This window comes from Salvelinus namaycush, chromosome 6 (genome assembly GCF_016432855.1).
Source record: "Salvelinus namaycush isolate Seneca chromosome 6, SaNama_1.0, whole genome shotgun sequence".
NCBI lineage: Eukaryota > Metazoa > Chordata > Actinopteri > Salmoniformes > Salmonidae > Salvelinus > Salvelinus namaycush.
Genome location: NC_052312.1, coordinates 2773466 through 2789630, shown reverse-complemented (window position 1 = coordinate 2789630; position 16165 = coordinate 2773466). Strand labels below are relative to the sequence as shown.

At 45.6% G+C, this 16165-nt stretch overlaps 1 protein-coding gene across 1 annotated transcript in view; it reads right to left on the bottom strand.

Annotated features, from left to right (window-relative positions):
• Positions 1–1871: 1871 nt before the first annotated feature.
• adam19a (ADAM metallopeptidase domain 19a) overlaps positions 1872–16165 on the bottom strand; it is a 211718-nt gene continuing 197424 nt past the window's right edge. The window contains exons 18-23 of the mRNA XM_038995829.1: positions 15519–15627; positions 15128–15272; positions 7051–7150; positions 6408–6779; positions 5116–5324; positions 1872–2045 (exon numbers count right to left, since the gene is read on the bottom strand). Of these exons, the coding sequence (XP_038851757.1) occupies positions 1994–2045; positions 5116–5324; positions 6408–6779; positions 7051–7150; positions 15128–15272; positions 15519–15627 (987 nt within the window). The 3' untranslated portion in view covers positions 1872–1993. The remainder of the gene's footprint in view (positions 2046–5115; positions 5325–6407; positions 6780–7050; positions 7151–15127; positions 15273–15518; positions 15628–16165) is intronic.

Here is a 16165-nt window from a genome sequence, read left to right as displayed (position 1 = left end):
CCAAAGGCCTTTGTAAAGATGCTGGAGGAAACAGGTACAAAAGTATCTATATCCACAGTAAAACGAGTCCTATATCGACATAACCTGAAAGGCCGCTCAGCAAGGAAGAAGCGACTTCTCCAAAACCGCCATAAAAAAGACAGACTACGGTTTGCAACTGCACATGGGGACAAATATCGTACTTTTTGGAGAAATGTCCTCTGGTCTCATGAAACAAAAATAGAACTGTTTGGCCATAATGCCCATCATTATGTTTGGAGGAAAAAGGGGGAGGCTTGCAAGCCAAAGAACACCATCCCAACCGTGAAGCACGGGGGTGGCAGCATCATGTTTTGGGGGTGCTTTGCTGCAGCAGGGACTGGAGCATTTCACAAAAAAGATGGCATCATGAGGGAGGAACATTATGTGGATATATTGAAGCAACATCTCAAGACATCAGTCAGGAAGTTAAAGCTTGGTCGCAAATGGGCCTTCCAAATGGACAGTGACCCCAAGCATACTTTCAAAGTTGTGGTAAAATGGCTTAAGGACAACAAAGTCAAGGTATTGGAGTGGCCATCACAAAGCCCTGACCTCAATCCTATAGAACATTTGTGGGCAGAACTGAAAAAGCGTGTGCGAGCAAGGAGGCCTACAAACCTGACTCAGTTACACCAGCTCTGTCAGGAGGAATGGGCCAAAATTCACCCAACTTATTGTGTGAAGCTTGTGGAAGGCTACCTGAAACATTTGACCCAAGTTAAACAATTTAAAGGCAATGCTACCAAATACTAATTGAGTGTATGTAAACTTCTGACCCACTGGGAATGTGATGAAAGAAATTAAAGCTGAAATGAATTATTCTCTCTACTATTACTCTGACATTTCACATTCTTAAAATAAAGTGATGATCCTAACTGACCTAAGACAGGGAATTTTTATTAGGATTAAATGTCAGGATTGTGGAAAAACTGAGTTGAAATGTATTTGGCCAAGGTGTATGTAAACTTCCGACTTCAACTGTACATATGTGTGTGTAGATCTCAACCTTAAAAGACATGGAGGGAGAAGAAGAAGCACACGAGACAGTTTTGTAAAAAGGTGATTTTTTTATGTAAGAAAATAATACACACAGCAAGAGACATTCAAATCAAATTGCAATGATCAACAACATGCCTCAAAAGTCCTCTTTGGCACATAACACAAACCGTTACAAAAACTAAACGTAAACAGACATGTACACGACAATAATTAGAAAATGCTAGCTAGCGCTATACACGGTGCGTAAACGTATTGACAACACAAACAAACAAGGTTTTGGCAATGTGACCACCCCCAGCAATAGCACATCTCAGTCTGCATGGTTTTCCATCCGTGCAAAACCGTGTCGTCATCTTTGTCGTTGTCACGGTGCCGTTGGGGTGAGGTCATAAAAGTCACGATTTTCAAGTCAGGCGACAGGACCCTCCATGTTCACTCCAGTACCCCCCTACCCCCTCCTCCTCCTTCCCTCTCCAGCCCCTCCCCCTCCTTCCCTCTCCAGCCCCGCCCCCCCCTTCCTTCCCTCTCCAGCCCCACCCCCTCCTCCTTCTTCCCTCTCCAGCCCCTCCCCCTCCTCTTCCATCCCTCTCCAGCCCCTCCCCCTCCTCTTTCTTCCCTCTCTAGCCCCTCCCCCTCCTCTTCCTTCCTTCCCTCTCCCTCTTTCTTCCTTCACCCCTCCCCCCTCCTCTTCCTCCCCTCCCCCCTCCTCTTCCTTCCTTCCAAACCCCCTCCTCTTCAAAACCCTCCCACTTCCCCCCTCTTCCTTCCCTCTCCACCATCCCCCTCCTCTCCCCCCTCATCTTCCTTCACCCCCCCCCCCCCCCCCCCCCCCCCCCCCCTCCATCAGCCTCTGCCTTGCCCCCTAGCTATTACTGTTGGTCAACACCTGTCTTGTACCAGCCCTCCAACAAGATCGCTGTAGTGCAAATAGGCTGACTGCTGCTGCCTGATAGGCAAGGCTCGGCTCCCAGGGTCATTTTCGGAAAGGCGAGGAGACTGTGTTTGGTTTCGCTCCTGGGACCAGTCTGAGAGGAGGAAAGAGAAGCAAAGGAAGAAAAGGGGATAAACAGTAGCTTTTAACACAATGTAGACCGAGGCTTGTTTTAACACAGTGTAGACAGAGGCTTGTTTTAACACAGTGTAGACAGAGGCTTGTTTTAACACAATGTAGACAGAGGCTTGTTTTAACACAGTGTAGACAGAGGCTTGTTTTAACACAGTGTAGACAGAGGCTTGTTGTAACACCGAGGCTTGTTTTAACACAGTGTAGACAGAGGCTTGTTTTAACACAGTGTAGACAGAGGCTTGTTGTAACACCGAGGCTTGTTTTAACACAGTGTAGACAGAGGCTTGTTTTAACACAGTGTAGACAGAGGCTTGTTTTAACACAGTGTAGACAGAGGCTTGTTTTAACACAGTGTAGACAGAGGCTTGTTTTAACACAGTGTAGACAGAGGCTTGTTGTGTGGTGGCTGTCCCCTAAAATAAAAGACCTTCTAGAGTTTCGAGTGAAACGAGGAAGGGGGTGATGTTGAGAGAGACGTTTGTTTTACATGCCCAGTCTTCAGAACCCCCAGAACAACCCAGAAATCCTAACAGCCATCACCCTAGGGTTTTGTGAGCAGCTTTAAACATAGCAGATAAATAAGGCGACAAAGATGCTCGGCTAGGCAAAGAAATACAGTGCTGACCTCATCTTACCACGTGTCAGATTCCCAACATAACAGCAAAATAAAGTGAGAATTGATTGTTTTGACAAACCGGGTGATAGCCGACAGAGATCTGTGCTTGGCAATGTGAGTTGTGGCTTATGAACTTCTACTTCCTGTAGGTTCTTATCTCTGGCTCCTGATTGGCGCATTGCGGTCTAAGGCACTGCATCTCTAGTGTTATAGGCGTCACTACGGACCCTGGTTCGATTCCAGGCTGTATCACCACCGGCCGTGATTGGGAGTCGCATAAGGCAGCACACAATTGGCTGTCTGGGTTTGGCCGGGGGTAGGCTGTCATTGTAAATATGAATTTGTTCTTCACTGACTTGTCTAGTTAAATAAAGGTTAAATAAAGCTTAATAATGGAAATAAAGCACCAGGAGAGTGAGCGCGCACACACACACACACACACACACACACACACACACACACACACACACACACACACACACACACACACACACACACACACACACACACACACACACACACACACACACACACACACACACACACACACACACACACTGCCCTCTCCCCCTTGCTATGACAGCTTTGCTGCCTGAGTTGAAGACGGTGTAAAATGGAGAGATACAGGAATCAGGGCAGAAAATAGTGTTTCAACGATACAGGCTTGTTGTTCTTTTTATGGGAAATAATAAAATGGCCACTCAAGGGGGGGGGGGGGGGGGGGGAATAGTTGTAGACTTGTTGGAAGAAGCAGGAACAACAATGTTAACAATGGTTCATTTATGAGTAACAACTTCTTGGAGTGACTTTTTAACATTTTATCAGGGAGACCGATATCAAGTCTATTTGATGCCGAGGCAGGAAAATTGGACAACTATTTGAAGCTAAAAACAAAGTGTATTTATTATAATCTATGGCAGTGCTCACAGTGAAGTATCGCTATTAGCCATAAAGCCAGCAGTCTCTCTAATGGGTTATAAATGAGAAGAATACAGTTTGAAATGTGAGTCACAGTGATGCATGAAATAAGCTAATTTCCATATATATGTAGCTCAGGGACTCTTGAAAGACGGGGACATCACCCCCCGAAAAAAAATCACCAATAATTTTCTTCATATTAACACAATTTAAAATAAAAACATATTTTAAAAACATATTTATAAAACATATTTTGATAGTCCAATATTTTAGCCATCATACCGTGTAAAGGAAAAACCTCCTAATTTTAAATTCAAAAAATGTTTTACATAAAATGCAACTAATTGGATTTATGTTTGACTCTGTTTGACACCATAAAAGGCATTTTGTTTTTATTGTCAAACAAGTGTTTAAAGGCCTTTGATTGTTTCATTCTTACATTAGACAATTCAAATATGTAAATGCTTCAGGGCTACACATTTTTCTAGATTCAGAACATAAAATAATATTTATAAAACGAACAAGTCTAGAACAGCAAATAGTTTAAATAGTTTAATAGTTTAATGCTGTAATGTTGCAGAACAGTGATTAAAAGATGTTTTCAGAATATTGACAACAATGATAGATAGTATGGTTAACCATCAGTGACGGAGTTGACAACAAATGCTTTAAAACGTACATGGTTTTACTTCTAAAAATCAAAGTTAAAACGCAAAACATTTGTAAAATATGAAAAACGATTCATTTGAAAATCCCCAATAAAAACACAACCATTCCATCAGATTGTTCAGCGCAAAAAATCTGACAAAGTTTATGTTTTATGGAGTTGATAAATTGCAATAACAAAAAAAATCTACTTTAAGTACAATACTAAGTAGAAATTTAGCCACAGTTGCTTTATGAACCTGAGACCTAATTTAAAAGTAGCATATTTGAACCATATTTTATGTGAATCTATCAGGGAGAGTTGACAGGCTATGGTTGTGACCATGGTGATATCAATATTGTTTGTTTAAATCTATCAAACGGACTTCCGGACCCATGCATTGTCTTGTTGTACTACATGTAATGAAGACATGAACAAGGGGTCCTTATGGTATAGTTGACCCTACTCATTCCTGATTCATTTTAGACAAAATCTGATGGATTTGACAAAAACTCACAGTTTTAAGAGAAATATTAGTCAGAGAAGGCTTTTGCAAGAAAAGTACATTATATATTTTATCAGTTAATATTTATTTTTGCCAGCTTTTACAGTTTTAAACACTTTTTGGGGAGATTTTGACAACAGCATTTCCTGGCACAGAGCCGACAATCCTTTTTTTTCAACTATAAAAATCAAGTTTCCCTGCTAGACAAGGATGGTCACAGCTTTCTAGAATCCCTGAGCTAATAATATCATCTTTGCTTTTGCAGTATGCCACATATTGCCTTCCTGCCTGCCTGCCTGCCTTCCTTTCTTCCTTCCTTCCTTCCTTCGTATGTGTGGACCCACCTGAGTGCTTTGAGAGGAGGGATGACGGACAGCTTGCCCACTGGTTTGGGGCCGACGGCAGGGGGCATCATCACCAGCAGCCCATTGGAGGGTTTGGGAGGAATCACCCTCGCTGGGCTCACCGGTAACACCACCCCTCTGGCGGGGCTGAGGGGCAGGGGCCTCTGAGGTGGAGAGGGGGAGTGTCTGGGCTGTAGCTCTGACACCAACTGAGAAGGAGAGAGAGAGAGAGAGAGAGAGAGAGAGAGAGAGAGAGAGAGAGAGAGAGAGAGAGAGAGAGAGAGAGAGAGAGAGAGAGAGAGAGAGAGAGAGAGAGAGGGGGAGAGGGAGAGAGAGAGAGAGAGAGAGAGAGGGGGAGAGGGAGAGGGAGAGGGAGAGGGAGAGGGAGAGAAGAGACTCGTAGAGAGGGGGAGAGAGAGAAGAGACTCGTAGAGAGGGGGAGAGAGAGAGAGAAGAGACTCGTAGAGAGGGGGAGAGAGAGCGAGAGGGAGAAGAGATTCGTAGAGAGGGGGAGAGAGAGCGAGAGGGAGAAGAGATTCGTAGAGAGAGGGGGAGAGAGCGAGAGGGAGAAGAGATTCGTAGAGAGAGGGGGAGAGAAGGGGGAGATAGAGAGGGAGAAAGAGAGAGAAGAGACTCGTAGAGAGAGGGGGAGAGATAGAGAGAGGGGGAGAGATAGAGAGAAGGGGGAGAGATAGAGAGAAGGGGGAGATAGAGAGGGAGAAAGAGTGGGAGAAAAAAAGAGAGAGAAACAGTGAAATAGAAAAAGTGAGAGAACAAGAGAGAAATGTAAAGGAGAATAGAGAAACAGGCAAAAAGAGAGAGAGACCTTAGAACATGATCAAAGCACGAACACATCACTTCACCGTGTCACACACTCCTAATAATATGAGAATAGACCCTCCACTACTGTGGACAGTATTCACCCAGTCTTATTAAACATCTCAAGCTGTTTTTAATCCGGTGGTTGGCAGACTTTGTCTGAATTCATGGTGTGTTATTTCATTACAGTGTACCTCTACAACCGCAGAGAAATTCATTTCGTGCAAAAACACAGAGCAATATTAAATTCAAGGCCAATGTGATTTTCCAAGGCTTTTTTTTACAGTTAATAGGCAGAGATGGGAAAATGTTTTAGGAAATCGATGGAAAACAATAAGAAGATTAAAACAAAAAACATTGCTATTTCATCTAGTTCCTTGGTGCAACAAAATCCTCTCAGTAAAAACAACAAACAACAGAAATAAATTTTCTCAATGAACTAATACAATTATAGTAAAAGTAGACGAATTTACCAGTGGCACTCGTGTTGGGTTGGATACCAGTGGCACTCGTGTTGGGTTGGATACCAGTGGTGATCGTGTTGGGTTGGATACCAGTGGTGATCGTGTTGGGTTGGATACCAGTGGTGATCGTGTTGGGTTGGATACCAGTGGTGATCGTGTTGGGTTGAGGGGAAGCGGTTTCTTGGGTGGCGTGAGTTTTTGAGGGGGCGCGGGGGATTTCGGCGGGGCCCCGGGTTGAGGTGGGTAGACCACCTTGAAGCGCAGTGGCGTGTTGTGCGGCGAGGGGGCGGGCCTTAGGGGACGCACGATGTTGACAGGCTGAGTGCCGTTAGGGGTGGGGCCTGGCCGGAGAGGCAGCACCTCTTTGCTGGTGTGAGGGAGCTGTAGAGAACATTTTGGGATTGTGTCATTCAAGTTTTATGTGAAGTATATGTTGAAAAACATTTATAAATTGGAAGTAGAAAGTGACAGTTGCTAATACAGAACATTGACACGCAGAGCTACAGTTGTAAATATGGTAATTTAACTCAAGGCCAGCTTGACTTCTGTTCAATGTCTTCAGTTCTTCACAGAAACACAGAGAGAAACATTTCCAGCATACAGAGAGACCGAAGTCACCTCAGATTTAACTCTCCTCTCCTTTGACACTCACCCCCTTGTGACTGTTTCCTTTGTTCGCTGGCCCCACCACCTTCAGATGAAACGCCGGGTTGAGGTGTCCATTCTTACCCTTCGCCATGGAGCCTTCAAGTCTGAGGGAATAACGAGGATGGAGGCGACAGGGGTGTTAGAGGCCATCAACTAGACAGATTTATTCTGAAGACTGTGCTGGCTTTTCAATCCTACGTTCTATTGATTTGATAGTCCCCAGTTGTGGAGGACTGGGCTGGCAAACATTACGCTGTGTGTGTGTGTGTTTGTGTGTTTGTGTGTGTGTTTGTGTGTGTGTGTGTGTGTGTGTGTGTGTGTGTGTGTGTGTGTGTGTGTGTGTGTGTGTGTGTGTGTGTGTGTGTGTGTGTGTGTGTGTGTGTCTGTGTGTGTGTGCCCAAGATGTCACAGTTTGTGTCCCCATCAAGTATTCTCAAGGAGTTTGATGCAAGGAGGAGCAGGTCGAGGAGCAGGTCGAGGAGGAGATAGAGGAGGAGGAGGTCGAGGAGCAGGTCGATGAGAGGGTCGAGGAGGAGGTAGAGGAGGAGTTAGAGGAGGAGGTAGAGGAGCAGGTAGAGGAGGAGGAGGTAGAGGAGGAGGTAGATGAGCAGGTAGAGGAGGAGCAGGCCGAGGAGGAGGAGCAGGTCGAGGAGGAGGAGGAGGAACAGGTCGAGGAGCAGGTCGAGGAGGAAGTCGAGGAGCAGGTAGAATGTTTTAACTTAACATCTGGCAAGAAACTTCTAAAGAACCTCATAGGTTCAATCAGTATGCTTTTGGCTAATCCCACAACAGCTGTTAGAAAAGTGTTCTCCCCAATCAACCACACACAGTAACCTGATATTGATACGCAAACTATTGGCTCCGAAACGAAAAAAGTTTTAAAAAACTATTGCAGCTGGTCTCCACTAAAGAGCCTTTTAATTACCTAACAAGAAGGGTCATTTTCTGTAGGGTTAAATATTCTTTCAGAGGACTCCTTTGTACCTCCTCTCTTTCATATAATCAAATCCCCTTTCCAGTCCAATACCAATGATGGACCTATTTCTCTGTCCATTCCGAAGGTCAACAGAGCTTTTATTTCCAGGGGCACCACGGCAGACTGCCTCCCTCTCCTGTAAACTACACTGTCCGACAGGCCTGTTTTCAGAGGCACTAACTCACTCAGCGTTCTGATGCCCGGTCTCTGTGTGTATAAGTATATTGGTCTTCTACTGGAAGAGAGGGGAAAGTATTATATTTTATGAGGGTACATTACATTTGTTTGCCCCTGTAAAGGTGTTGTGATGGTGCAGAAAGTGAAGAGTGGGCAGATTGCAGTCAGAGGATGACGTGTGTACAGTAGTAGTAAGACAGCTACAAACCCATCCAGCATTCTGGTGTTATCCCTCTAGCTACAAACCCATCCAGCATCCTGGTGTTATCAGTCTAGCTACAAACCCATCCAGCATCCTGGTGTTATCTCTCTAGCTACAAACCCATCCAGCATCCTGGTGTTATCTCTCTAGCTACAAACCCATCCAGCATCCTGGTATTATCCCTCTAGCTACAAACCCATCCAGCATCCTGGTGTTATCGCTCTAGCTACAAACCATCCAGCATCCTGGTGTAATCAGTCTAACTACAAACCATCCAGCATCCTGGTGTAATCAGTCTAACTACAAACCCATCCAGCATCCTGGTGTTATCAGTCTAGCTACAAACCCATCCAGCATACTGGTGTTATCCCTCTAGCTACAAACCCATCCAGCATCCTGGTGTTATCAGTCTAGCTACAAACCCATCCAGCATACTGGTGTTATCTCTCTAGCTACAAACCCATCCAGCATCCTGGTGTTATCAGTCTAGCTACAAACCCATCCATCATCCTGGTGTTATCTCTTTAGCTACAAACCCATCCAGCATCCTGGTGTTATCAGTCTAGCTACAAACCCATCCATCATCCTGGTGTTATCTCTCTAGCTACAAACCCATCCAGCATCCTGGTGTTATCAGTCTAGCTACAAACCCATCCATCATCCTGGTGTTATCAGTCTAGCTACAAACCCATCCATCATCCTGGTGTTATCTCTCTAGCTACAAACCCATCCAGCATCCTGGTGTTATCAGTCTAGCTACAAACCCATCCAGCATACTGGTGTTATCAGTCTAGCTACAAACCCATCCAGCATCCTGGTGTTATCAGTCTAGCTACAAACCCATCCAGCATCCTGGTGTTATCAGTCTAGCTACAAACCCATCCAGCATCCTGGTGTTATCTCTCTAGCTACAAACCCATCCAGCATCCTGGTGTTATCAGTCTAGCTACAAACCCATCCAGCATCCTGGTGTTATCAGTCTAGCTACAAACCCATCCAGCATCCTGGTGTTATCTCTCTAGCTACAAACCCATCCAGCATCCTGGTGTTATCAGTCTAACTACAAACCCATCCAGCATCCTGGTGTTATCAGTCTAGCTACAAACCCATCCAGCATACTGGTGTTATCAGTCTAGCTACAAACCCATCCAGCATCCTGGTGTTATCAGTCTAGCTACAAACCCATCCAGCATACTGGTGTTATCAGTCTAGCTACAAACCCATCCAGCATCCTGGTGTTATCAGTCTAGCTACAAACCCATCCAGCATCCTGGTGTTATCAGTCTAGCTACAAACCCATCCAGCATCCTGGTGTTATCTCTCTAGCTACAAACCCATCCAGCATCCTGGTGTTATCAGTCTAGCTACAAACCCATCCAGCATCCTGGTGTTATCAGTCTAGCTACAAACCCATCCAGCATCCTGGTGTTATCTCTCTAGCTACAAACCCATCCAGCATCCTGGTGTTATCAGTCTAACTACAAACCCATCCAGCATCCTGGTGTTATCAGTCTAGCTACAAACCCATCCAGCATACTGGTGTTATCAGTCTAGCTACAAACCCATCCAGCATCCTGGTGTTATCAGTCTAGCTACAAACCCATCCAGCATACTGGTGTTATCAGTCTAGCTACAAACCCATCCAGCATCCTGGTGTTATCAGTCTAGCTACAAACCCATCCAGCATCCTGGTGTTATCAGTCTAGCTACAAACCCATCCAGCATCCTGGTGTTATCAGTCTAGCTACAAACCCATCCAGCATCCTGGTGTTATCTCTCTAGCTACAAACCCATCCATCATCCTGGTGTTATCTCTCTAGCTACAAACCCATCCAGCATCCTGGTGTTATCTCTCTAGCTACAAACCCATCCAGCATCCTGGTGTTATCTCTCTAGCTACAAACCCATCCAGCATCCTGGTGTTATCTCTCTAGCTACAAACCCATCCAGCATCCTGGTGTTATCTCTCTAGCTTCAAACCCATCCAGCATCATGGTGTTATTTCTCTAGCTACAAACCCATCCAGCATCCTGGTGTTATCAGTCTAGCTACAAACCATCCAGCATCCTGGTGTTATCAGTCTAGCTACAAACCCATCCAGCATCCTGGTGTTATCAGTCTAGCTACAAACCCATCCAGCATCCTGGTGTTATCAGTCTAACTACAAACCCATCCAGCATCCTGGTGTTATCAGTCTAGCTACAAACCCATCCAGCATCCTGGTGTTATCTCTCTAGCTACAAACCCATCCAGCATCCTGGTGTTATCTCTTTAGCTACAAACCCATCCAGCATCCTGGTGTTATCAGTCTAGCTACAAACCCATCCAGCATCCTGGTGTTATCAGTCTAGCTACAAACCCATCCAGCATCCTGGTGTTATCTCTCTAGCTACAAACCCATCCAGCATCCTGGTGTTATCTCTCTAGCTACAAACCCATCCAGCATCCTGGTGTTATCAGTCTAGCTACAAACCCATCCAGCATCCTGGTGTTATCTCTTTAGCTACAAACCCATCCAGCATCCTGGTGTTATCAGTCTAGCTACAAACCCATCCAGCATCCTGGTGTTATCAGTCTAGCTACAAACCCATCCAGCATCCTGGTGTTATCTCTCTAGCTACAAACCCATCCAGCATCCTGGTGTTATCCCTCTAGCTACAAACCCATCCAGCATCCTGGTGTTATCTCTCTAGCTACAAACCCATCCAGCATCCTGGTGTTATCTCTCTAGCTACAAACCCATCCAGCATCCTGGTGTTATCAGTCTAGCTACAAACCCATCCAGCATCCTGGTGTTATCTCTTTAGCTACAAACCCATCCAGCATCCTGGTGTTATCTCTCTAGCTACAAACCCATCCAGCATCCTGGTGTTATCTCTCTAGCTACAAACCCATCCAGCATCCTGGTGTTATCAGTCTAGCTACAAACCCATCCAGCATCCTGGTGTTATCTCTTTAGCTACAAACCCATCCAGCATCCTGGTGTTATCAGTCTAGCTACAAACCCATCCAGCATCCTGGTGTTATCAGTCTAGCTACAAACCCATCCAGCATCCTGGTGTTATCTCTCTAGCTACAAACCCATCCAGCATCCTGGTGTTATCTCTCTAGCTACAAACCCATCCAGCATCCTGGTGTTATCTCTCTAGCTACAAACCCATCCAGCATCCTGGTGTTATCTCTTTAGCTACAAACCCATCCAGCATCCTGGTGTTATCAGTCTAGCTACAAACCCATCCAGCATCCTGGTGTTATCAGTCTAGCTACAAACCCATCCAGCATCCTGGTGTTATCTCTCTAGCTACAAACCCATCCAGCATCCTGGTGTTATCCCTCTAGCTACAAACCCATCCAGCATCCTGGTGTTATCAGTCTAGCTACAAACACATCCAGCATTCTGGTGTTATCAGTCTAGCTACAAACCCATCCAGCATCCTGGTGTTATCTCTCTAGCTGCAAACCCATCCAGCATCCTGGTGTTATCTCTCTAGCTACAAACCCATCCAGCATACTGGTGTTATCCCTCTAGCTACAAACCCATCCAGCATCCTGGTGTTATCTCTCTAGCTACAAACCCATCCAGCATCCTGGTGTTATCAGTCTAGCTACAAACCCATCCAGCATCCTGGTGTTATCCCTCTAGCTACAAACCCATCCAGCATCCTGGTGTTATCTCTCTAGCTACAAACACATCCAGCATCCTGGTGGTATCTCTCTAGCTACAAACCCATCCAGCATCCTGGTGTTATCTCTCTAGCTACAAACACATCCAGCATCCTGGTGTTATCCCTCTAGCTACAAACCCATCCAGCATCCTGGTGTTATCTCTCTAGCTACAAACACATCCAGCATCCTGGTGTTATCTCTCTAGCTACAAACCCATCCAGCATCCTGGTGTTATCCCTCTAGCTACAAACCCATCCAGCATCCTGGTGTTATCTCTCTAGCTACAAACCCATCCAGCATCCTGGTGTTATCTCTCTAGCTACAAACCCATCCAGCATCCTGGTGTTATCTCTCTAGCTACAAACCCATCCAGCATCCTGGTGTTATCTCTTTAGCTACAAACCCATCCAGCATCCTGGTGTTATCAGTCTAGCTACAAACCCATCCAGCATCCTGGTGTTATCAGTCTAGCTACAAACCCATCCAGCATCCTGGTGTTATCTCTCTAGCTACAAACCCATCCAGCATCCTGGTGTTATCCCTCTAGCTACAAACCCATCCAGCATCCTGGTGTTATCAGTCTAGCTACAAACACATCCAGCATTCTGGTGTTATCAGTCTAGCTACAAACCCATCCAGCATCCTGGTGTTATCTCTCTAGCTGCAAACCCATCCAGCATCCTGGTGTTATCTCTCTAGCTACAAACCCATCCAGCATACTGGTGTTATCCCTCTAGCTACAAACCCATCCAGCATCCTGGTGTTATCTCTCTAGCTACAAACCCATCCAGCATCCTGGTGTTATCAGTCTAGCTACAAACCCATCCAGCATCCTGGTGTTATCCCTCTAGCTACAAACCCATCCAGCATCCTGGTGTTATCTCTCTAGCTACAAACACATCCAGCATCCTGGTGGTATCTCTCTAGCTACAAACCCATCCAGCATCCTGGTGTTATCTCTCTAGCTACAAACACATCCAGCATCCTGGTGTTATCCCTCTAGCTACAAACCCATCCAGCATCCTGGTGTTATCTCTCTAGCTACAAACACATCCAGCATCCTGGTGTTATCTCTCTAGCTACAAACCCATCCAGCATCCTGGTGTTATCCCTCTAGCTACAAACCCATCCAGCATCCTGGTGTTATCAGTCTAGCTACAAACCCATCCAGCATCCTGGTGTTATCTCTTTAGCTACAAACCCATCCAGCATCCTGGTGTTATCAGTCTAGCTACAAACCCATCCAGCATCCTGGTGTTATCAGTCTAGCTACAAACCCATCCAGCATCCTGGTGTTATCTCTCTAGCTACAAACCCATCCAGCATCCTGGTGTTATCCCTCTAGCTACAAACCCATCCAGCATCCTGGTGTTATCAGTCTAGCTACAAACCATCCAGCATCCTGGTGTTATCTCTCTAGCTACAAACCCATCCAGCATCCTGGTGTTATCAGTCTAGCTACAAACCCATCCAGCATCCTGGTGTTATCTCTCTAGCTACAAACCCATCCAGCATCCTGGTGTTATCAGTCTAGCTACAAACCCATCCAGCATCCTGGTGTTATCTCTCTAGCTACAAACCCATCCAGCATCCTGGTGTTATCCCTCTAGCTACAAACCCATCCAGCATCCTGGTGTTATCAGTCTAGCTACAAACCCATCCAGCATCCTGGTGTAATCAGTCTAGCTACAAACCCATCCAGCATCCTGGTGTAATCAGTCTAGCTACAAACCCATCCAGCATCCTGGTGTTATCCCTCTAGCTACAAACCCATCCAGCATCCTGGTGTTATCTCTCTAGCTACAAACCCATCCAGCATCCTGGTGTTATCCCTCTAGCTACAAACCCATCCAGCATCCTGGTGTTATCAGTCTAGCTACAAACCCATCCAGCATCCTGGTGTTATCTCTCTAGCTACAAACCCATCCAGCATCCTGGTGTTATCAGTCTAGCTACAAACCCATCCAGCATCCTGGTGTTATCTCTCTAGCTACAAACCCATCCAGCATCCTGGTGTTATCAGTCTAGCTACAAACCCATCCAGCATCCTGGTGTTATCTCTCTAGCTACAAACCCATCCAGCATCCTGGTGTTATCAGTCTAGCTACAAACCCATCCAGCATCCTGGTGTTATCAGTCTAGCTACAAACCCATCCAGCATCCTGGTGTTATCAGTCTAGCTACAAACCCATCCAGCATCCTGGTGTTATCTCTCTAGCTACAAACCCATCCAGCATCCTGGTGTTATCTCTCTAGCTACAAACCCATCCAGCATCCTGGTGTTATCTCTCTAGCTACAAACCCACCCAGCATCCTGGTGTTATCCCTCTAGCTACAAACCCATCCAGCATCCTGGTGTTATCAGTCTAGCTACAAACCCATCCAGCATCCTGGTGTTATCTCTCTAGCTACAAACCCATCCAGCATCCTGGTGTTATCAGTCTAGCTACAAACCCATCCAGCATCCTGGTGTTATCAGTCTAGCTACAAACCCATCCAGCATCCTGGTGTTATCAGTCTAGCTACAAACCCATCCAGCATCCTGGTGTTATCTCTCTAGCTACAAACCCATCCAGCATCCTGGTGTTATCTCTCTAGCTACAAACCCATCCAGCATCCTGGTGTTATCTCTCTAGCTACAAACCCACCCAGCATCCTGGTGTTATCCCTCTAGCTACAAACCCATCCAGCATCCTGGTGTTATCAGTCTAGCTACAAACCCATCCAGCATCCTGGTGTTATCCCTCTAGCTACAAACCCATCCAGCATCCTGGTGTTATCAGTCTAGCTACAAACCCATCCAGCATCCTGGTGTTATCCCTCTAGCTACAAACCCATCCAGCATCCTGGTGTTATCAGTCTAGCTACAAACCCATCCAGCATCCTGGAGTTATCAGTCTCTGAGTTATTAGATGATTCTAGAGTTCAATCCATTGTTGAAACAAAACCTATTGTATAGAGTGCCATTTTCTTTGTGAAGCATCTATGTAGGCCTAATGAAGGGTTTATGAAGGGTTTATGAAGGGTTTATGAAGACTTCATTAAGTCTTATAGAGGCACCTGTTAGCCTTGTTGTCCTTGTCTCTCTGGGAGAGCCACTTGTGGTAGCAGGAGCTCTTGATCTTATAGCAGTAGAAGGTGATGAGGATCCCAGGTAGGAGAACCAGGAAGACAAACAGAAGACCTAACACCAAGCCCAGCTGACCTGGAGTACACAGAGAGAGTGAAAATAACATTACCCACTTTTATAGAAACCTTTATAGAAGCATCTGCTAAGTGACCAAATGACCTCTATGAAATTGATTTGGAACTGATGGAAGAATGTTTAAACTGGGCCAGAAACACCAAAGCTGTGCTAATGTTACATGCAGATGGTGTGTGAAGATTGATAGGGGGCGTCGTGAATCCCAGGAAGGAGCATGTGTGTGTTTGTGTGTGAAGGTCAACTCACTGTGGTACTGGACAGGCCCACTGTCCACACTGCCTCCCAGACCAAGCTTCTCACAGAAGGGAGGTGCCCACCCTCGGTTACAGTGACAGTTGCTATTGCTGTTGCACACCTGTGGAGAACACACACACACACACACACACACACACACACACACACACACACACACACACACACACACACACACACACACACACACACACACACACACACACACACACACACACACACACACACACACACACACACACACATTGTGTTATGGTGTTGACCTTACAGTACGTGTCTGGAGAAGTGAAAAGTGAATTTAGCATGCTACGTTTTTGTCTACTACATGAAGTGTTTGAACCTGACGGACTTTCCTTCACTGTGAAGTCATACTGAGATTCTGACTGAATGGCTGTGAATGTTGAAGTGACTGAATGGCTGTGAATGTTGAAGTGACTGAATGGCTGTGAATGTTGAAGTGACTGAATGTTGAAGTGACTGAATGGCTGTGAATGTTGAAGTGACTGACTTTTGAATATTGAAAAAACTGTACAATTTGAACGTTGATCCAAACTCGATGACATTGAACACTGAACCAAACTCGATGACATTGAACACTGAACCAAACTCGATGACATTGAACACTGAACCAAACTCGATGA